We start from the raw sequence: 7,500 nt of genomic DNA, 5'->3' as shown, positions 1-7,500 counted from the left end.
ATCATTCTCCCTGCTCCAACAGTTGCCTTTAGCTATCATTCTCCCTGCTCCAACAGTTGCCTTTAGCTATCATTCTCCCTGCTCCAACAGTTGCCTTTAGCTATCATTCTCCCTGCTCCAACAGTTGCCTTTTGCTATCATTCTCCCTGCTCCAACAGTTGCCTTTAGCTATCATTCTCCCTGCTCCAACAGTTGCCTTTAGCTATCATTCTCCCTGCTCCAACAGTTGCCTTTAGCTATCATTCTCCCTGCTCCAACAGTTGCCTTTATTCATTCTCCCTGCTCCAACAGTTGCCTTTAGCTATCATTCTCCCTGCTCCAACAGTTGCCTTTAGCTATCATTCTCCCTGCTCCAACAGTTGCCTTTAGCTATCATTCTCCCTGCTCCAACAGTTGCCTTTGCTATCATTCTCCCTGCTCCAACAGTTGCCTTTAGCTATCATTCTCCCTGCTCCAACAGTTGCCTTTAGCTATCATTCTCCCTGCTCCAACAGTTGCCTTTAGCTATCATTCTCCCTGCTCCAACAGTTGCCTTTAGCTATCATTCTCCCTGCTCCAACAGTTGCCTTTAGCTATCATTCTCCCTGCTCCAACAGTTGCCTTTAGCTATCATTCTCCCTGCTCCAACAGTTGCCTTTAGCTATCATTCTCCCTGCTCCAACAGTTGCCTTTAGCTATCATTCTCCCTGCTCCAACAGTTGCCTTTAGCTATCATTCTCTGTGCGTGGTGATTTGAGAAACGCATGTTACATCTTCAGCCATTGTTGGAAAGATGCATATTAAAACGTTCGTAAGTCTAAATGTCATCACTATCGGCTGGAAAAAACTGGGCCCAGAGCTCCGGTACATTGTGAAAAAGTTGACCCGTGTGTGCGCGTCGCGCATGAGACAACTGTCAGTTAGCCTATAGCCCCGCCTCTGTGACTAGGAAATTGAGATGTGTCTTTCAGAGCGCCATTGAAATGCCTCGAGCTCACCAGTAGTCTCTTTTGATTGGTGCGGAGAGCTGTCAATCATAATAAATGAGCAGAGGGCTGGGCACAAAGATCAGAAGGGAGAAACGATTCGCGCACGGACAGGACGGATAGATCACATACTGTCTGTTCTCCAACTAGAAGGAGCGCGTAGGAAACCGAGAGAGAAGAACAAGTGAAAGAAAGAGAGAATAAAGAGGGAGAGGAAGAGCGAGAGAAGAATAAGCGCTCGTGGGAGCGAGGGGAAAAAAGTGAAAGTGACCATGACTACCACCATGCCAGTCTCTGCATCCCCTCCTGTCCTCTCACCCGACCCAGGAGAACCTTCCTCTGGGGGAATAATCTGCTCCGATCCGTTTTACACCCCCACAACCACCAGCCCTCATCAAGACTCCCCATCCCTGCGGCTCACCACCATGGGACCTCTCAACCCCTTTCTATCGGGCTCAGGAGTCCCATCCTGCGGCTTGGGATTCAACAACACCCCGGTGCCTGGAGATCGAGTCATTTCCACCACCACTGCGACCACAACCAGTGAGTGCAGAATGGTGGATGTACACGGAATAAAAGTTGCCTCTTTCAGCGTCGGAGGACAGGACGAGTTGATTTGTCTACCCCAAGTGTTCGATCTCTTCCTCAAACACCTAGTCGGCGGGCTTCATACCGTTTACACCAAGCTGAAACGCCTGGATATATGTCCGGTTGTGTGTACGGTGGAGCAGGTACGTGTCCTGCGAGGACTTGGCGCTATTCAACCGGGAGTAAACCGCTGTAAACTCATCTCCAGGCGAGACTTCGAGGCGCTCTACAACGACTGCACCAATGCAAGGTTGGTTAAAATATCTTTTATCTTTTGACTTTTCTTTTTGACATTCTTCCATCGTCTTTTTGTAAAAAACATTCGTAAATGTCATGCGACCATGCGATCAATATCAATAGGCTATTCCAGCATGTGGTAGTCTATGGGCAATATATATAGGCCTAAACGTATTCCTATCCTACGGTGAATGATCAATAAGACAGTTTTCACTTCGTGAAATGTGGGTCCCATACAAGATTCCAGATTCCCCTTTCTCTCTTTCTCTCTTTCTTTCTCTCTCTCTCTCTCTCTCTCTCTCTCTCTCTCTCTCTCTTTCTCTTTCTCTTTCTCTTTCTCTCTCTCTTTCTCTCTTTCTCTCTTTCTCTGTCTCGCTCTCTCTCTTTCTCTCTCCCTCTCTCTCTCTCTCTCTCTCTCTCTCTCTCTCTCTCTCTCTCTCTCTCTCTCTCTCCTTTCTCTCTCTCTCTCTCTCTATCTCTCTCCCTCTCTTTCTCTCTCTCTATCTCTCTCCTTCTCTTTCTCTCTTTCTCTCTGTCTCGCTCTCTATCTCTTTCTCTCTCTCTCTGTCTCTCTCTCTCTCTTTCTCTCTCTCTCTCTTTCTCTATCTCTCTCTTTCTCTCTCTCTCTTTCTCTCTCTCTCTCTCTGCAAAACTTCAGTTCATGAAATAGGCAGTAGACTATAATTAGTTTTGTTCGAAGCTCAAACGTGTAACCAAATTCACAAAGAAAATATAGTTATGAGGTAGATGTGCTCTATTTCTTTGATTACCCTACTTTTCGTATTTGTGTCTTTTATTTTCGGGTTTTGTATACTAGCTGAAAATACAATATTTTTGTTTATGGAAAATACACTATATACACAAAGTATGTGGACACCCCTTCAAATGAGTCTATTTGGCTATTTCAACCATACCCGTATTTTTGTTTAGCATGTCGGCCATCACGTTTTTAAGATATGTAACTGTCAATATACAGCAATCTGGCTATATGATGCATTTCCTCAATCAGTCAATTCTCATATAAACCAACACACAGCACAGCAGAGTCTGATATTTCTGAAATCTGAGCATCAAATTTTGATACACACCACACCATTGTTCGGTGTCCAGTATGAAGTTTAAAGTTCCGTGAGCCAATGCTAACTATCGTAACGCTACTAGATACTGATAGACGTCCAGTCATTGCGCTAACGATAGTTAGCTACTGCGCTAGCCAGTGTTGTGTTCAAGACCACTTAAAGCGAGACCAATTTAAGACAAAGACCAGAGCAAATCGAGTCCGAGTCAAGACCAAGACCGGAGGGGAGGTGAGACCGAGTCAAGACCGGAGACCGGAGGGGAGGTGGGACGGAGTCAAGACCGGAGACCGGAGGGGAGGTGAGACAGAGTCCAGACCGGAGACCGGAGGGGAGGTGAGACAGAGTCAAGACCGGAGACCGGAGGGGAGGTGAGACAGAGTCAAGACCGGAGACCGGAGGGGAGGTGAGACCGAGTCAAGACCGGAGACCGGAGGGGAGGTGAGACAGAGTCAAGACCGGAGACCGGAGGGGAGGTGAGACAGAGTCAAGACCGGAGACCGGAGGGGAGGTGAGACAGAGTCAAGACCGGAGACCGGAGGGGAGGTGAGACCGAGTCCAGACCGGAGACCGGAGGGGAGGTGAGACAGAGTCAAGACCGGAGACCGGAGGGGAGGTGAGACAGAGTCAAGACCGGAGACCGGAGGGGAGGTGAGACCGAGTCCAGACCGGAGACCGGAGGGGAGGTGAGACAGAGTCAAGACCGGAGACCGGAGGGGAGGTGAGACAGAGTCAAGACCGGAGACCGGAGGGGAGGTGAGACAGAGTCAAGACCGGAGACCGGAGGGGAGGTGAGACGGAGTCAAGACCGGAGACCGGAGGGGAGGTGAGACAGAGTCAAGACCGAGACCGGAGGGGAGGTGAGACAGAGTCAAGACCGGAGAACGAAGGGGAGGTGAGACGGAGTCAAGACCGGAGACCGGAGGGGAGGTGAGACCGAGTCAAGACCAAGACCTGAGGGGAGGTGAGACGGAGTCAAGACCGGAGACCGGAGGGGAGGTGAGACAGAGAACAATGGGACAAGGGGACAAGGGGTCAAAGTCAAGACCGGAGACTGAAGGGGAGGTGAGACCGAGAACAAGGGGACAAGGGGACAAGGGGTCAAAGTCAAGACTGAGACGAGAAAAATGGGAGTCTAATTCAAGACCATGATTGTAGTTTTGTCAAATGACCACCATAATAAGAGTGGAAAATGTCCAGTATTTCTGTGTTCATGTCTTCAGACGTTCCGATTAGTGAAGAAATGCACCTGTACAGAACAATGGTCCTTCTACACCTTCATAGAAGGGCTAAGGATTTATAAAATAATGATGGACATTTTTTATTTAACCTTTATTTAACTAGGCAAGTCAGTTAAGAACAAATTCTATTTTACAATGACGGTCTACCCCGGCCAAACCGAGACGAAGCTGGGCCAATTGGTTGCCGCGCTATGGGACTCCCAGTTACGGCCAGATGTGATACAGCCTGGATTTGAACCAAGGACTGTAGTGACGCCTCTTGCACTGAGATACAGTGCCTTAGACCACTACACATCCTCTCAAGCTCTGCCAGGTTGGATGGGGAGCGTCGCTGCACAGCTATTTTCAAGTCTCTCAAGAGATGTTCGATCAGGTTCAAGTCACTCAATGACATTCAGAGACTTCTCCAGAAGCCACTCCTGCAATGTCTTGGCTGTGTGTTTCGGGTAATTGTCCTGTTGGAAGGTGAACCTTCACCCCAGTCTGAGGTCCTGAGCGCTCTGAAGCAGGTTTTCATCAAGGATCTCTCTTCATCTTTCCCTCTAGCCTGACTAGTCTCCCAGTCCCTGCCGCTGATGAAGCTCCCCAGAGCATGACGCTGCCACCACCATGCTTCACCGTAGGGATGGTGCCAGGTTTCCTCCAGACGTGATGCTTGGCATTCAGGCCAAAGAGCTCAATCTTATCAGACCAGAGAATCTTGTTTCTCATGTTCTGAGAGTCCTTTAGGTGCCTCCAAGCGGGCTGTCATGCGCCTTTTACTGAGGAGTGGCTTCCATCTGGCCACGCTACCATAAAGGCCTGATTGGTGGAGTGCTGCAGAGATGGTTGTCCTTCTGGAAGGTTTTCCCATCTCCACAGAGGAACTCTGGAGCTCTGTCAGAGTGACCATTGGGTTCTTCGTCACCTCCCTGACCAAGGCCCTTCTCCCCCAATTGTGCAGTTTGGCTGGGCGGCTAGCTCTAGGAAGAGTCTTGGTGGTTTCAAACGTCTTCCATTTAAGAATGAGCAGTTAGAGCAGCTAGCCTAGTGGTTAGAGCAGGTAGCCCAGTGGTTAGAGCAGGTAGCCTCGTGGTTAGAGCAGGTAGCCTCGTGGTTAGAGCAGGTAGCCTAGTGGTTAGAGCAGGTAGCCTAGTGGTTAGAGCAGGTAGCCTAGTGGTTAGAGCAGGTAGCCTAGTGGTTAGAGCAGGTAGCCTAGTGGTTAGAGCAGGTAGCCTAGTGGTTAGAGCAGGTAGCCTAGTGGTTAGAGCAGATGTTAATGCGAGTGTAGCGAAATTCTTGTCCTTCTAGTTCCGACAATGCAGTAATGTCCAACGAGTAATCTAACCTAACAATAGGCACTTATTGCCACCAGCCGGCCATATCCTGGTGAGTGATAGTCTATTATATTGGCACCAGCCGAGAGCTTCGGCCATATACTGTTCATATTCACTCTTTATCATTGTTGGGTCAGTGCAACTCATTTTTAGATGGACGTCATATCGATTAGTGTCTCCTCTTCTCATTGGTCTATTATATGGACAACATATTAGTGTCTCCTCTTCTCATTGGTCTATTATATGGACAACATATTAGTGTCTCCTCTTCTCATTGGTCTATTATATGGACAACATATTAGTGTCTCCTCTTCTCATTGGTCTATTATACGGACAACATAGTGTCTCCTCTTCTCATTGGTCTATTATATGGACAACATAGTGTCTCCTCTTCTCATTGGTCTATTATATGGACAACATAGTGTCTCCTCTTCTCATTGGTCTATTATATGGACAACATAGTGTCTCCTCTTCTCATTGGTCTATTATATGGACAACATAGTGTCTCCTCTTCTCATTGGTCTATTATATGGACAACATAGTGTCTCCTCTTCTCATTGGTCTATTATATGGACAACATAGTGTCTCCTCTTCTCATTGGTCTATTATATGGACAACATAGTGTCTCCTCTTCTCATTGGTCTATTATACGGACAACATAGTGTCTCCTCTTCTCATTGGTCTATTATATGAACAACATAGTGTCTCCTCTTCTCATTGGTCTATTATATGGACAACATAGTGTCTCCTCTTCTCATTGGTCTATTATACGGACAACATAGTGTCTCCTCTTCTCATTGGTCTATTATATGGACAACATATTAGTGTCTCCTCTTCTCATTGGTCTATTATATGGACAACATATTAGTGTCTCCTCTTCTCATTGGTCTATTATATGGACAACATAGTGTCTCCTCTTCTCATTGGTCTATTATATGAACAACATATTAGTGTCTCCTCTTCTCATTGGTCTATTATATGGACAACATAGTGTCTCCTCTTCTCATTGGTCTATTATATGGACAACATAGTGTCTCCTCTTCTCATTGGTCTATTATATGGACAACATAGTGTCTCCTCTTCTCATTGGTCTATTATATGAACAACATAGTGTCTCCTCTTCTCATTGGTCTATTATATGGACAACATATTAGTGTCTCCTCTTCTCATTGGTCTATTATATGGACAACATAGTGTCTCCTCTTCTCATTGGTCTATTATATGGACAACATATTAGTGTCTCCTCTTCTCATTGGTCTATTATACGGACAACATAGTGTCTCCTCTTCTCATTGGTCTATTATACGGACAACATAGTGTCTCCTCTTCTCATTGGTCTATTATATGGACAACATAGTGTCTCCTCTTCTCATTGGTCTATTATATGGACAACATAGTGTCTCCTCTTCTCATTGGTCTATTATATGGACAACATATTAGTGTCTCCTCTTCTCATTGGTCTATTATATGGACAACATAGTGTCTCCTCTTCTCATTGGTCTATTATATGGACAACATATTAGTGTCTCCTCTTCTCATTGGTCTATTATACGGACAACATAGTGTCTCCTCTTCTCATTGGTCTATTATACGGACAACATAGTGTCTCCTCTTCTCATTGGTCTATTATATGGACAACATAGTGTCTCCTCTTCTCATTGGTCTATTATATGGACAACATAGTGTCTCCTCTTCTCATTGGTCTATTATATGGACAACATATTAGTGTCTCCTCTTCTCATTGGTCTATTATATGGACAACATATTAGTGTCTCCTCTTCTCATTGGTCTATTATATGGACAACATAGTGTCTCCTCTTCTCATTGGTCTATTATATGGACAACATAGTGTCTCCTCTTCTCATTGGTCTATTATATGGACAACATAGTGTCTCCTCTTCTCATTGGTCTATTATATGGACAACATATTAGTGTCTCCTCTTCTCATTGGTCTATTATACGGACATAGTTGTTTTTATTGGTCTGATTGTCAGTATCAGCAGAGTAGTCTGTCTTTGTCGTGAAAAAAACAATGAAAAAACATTGTTGTTTAGGAGAACAACGGAGGAAAACAGTG

At 45.9% G+C, this 7,500-nt stretch overlaps 1 protein-coding gene across 1 annotated transcript in view; it reads left to right on the top strand.

Moving 5' to 3' along the window:
- Window positions 1-1,063: 1,063 nt before the first annotated feature.
- The window catches only part of LOC127915541 (dachshund homolog 2-like), a 66,687-nt gene continuing 60,250 nt past the window's right edge, over window positions 1,064-7,500 (top strand). The window contains exon 1 of the mRNA XM_052495716.1: window positions 1,064-1,803. Coding sequence (XP_052351676.1) covers window positions 1,238-1,803 — 566 coding nt within the window. The 5' untranslated portion in view covers window positions 1,064-1,237. The remainder of the gene's footprint in view (window positions 1,804-7,500) is intronic.

The sequence above is a fragment of the Oncorhynchus keta genome, chromosome 35 (genome assembly GCF_023373465.1).
Source record: "Oncorhynchus keta strain PuntledgeMale-10-30-2019 chromosome 35, Oket_V2, whole genome shotgun sequence".
In the NCBI taxonomy this organism is placed as follows: Eukaryota; Metazoa; Chordata; class Actinopteri; order Salmoniformes; family Salmonidae; genus Oncorhynchus; species Oncorhynchus keta.
Note: the sequence above shows the minus strand (reverse complement) of the source record. Positions and strands in the feature narration are given on the sequence as shown.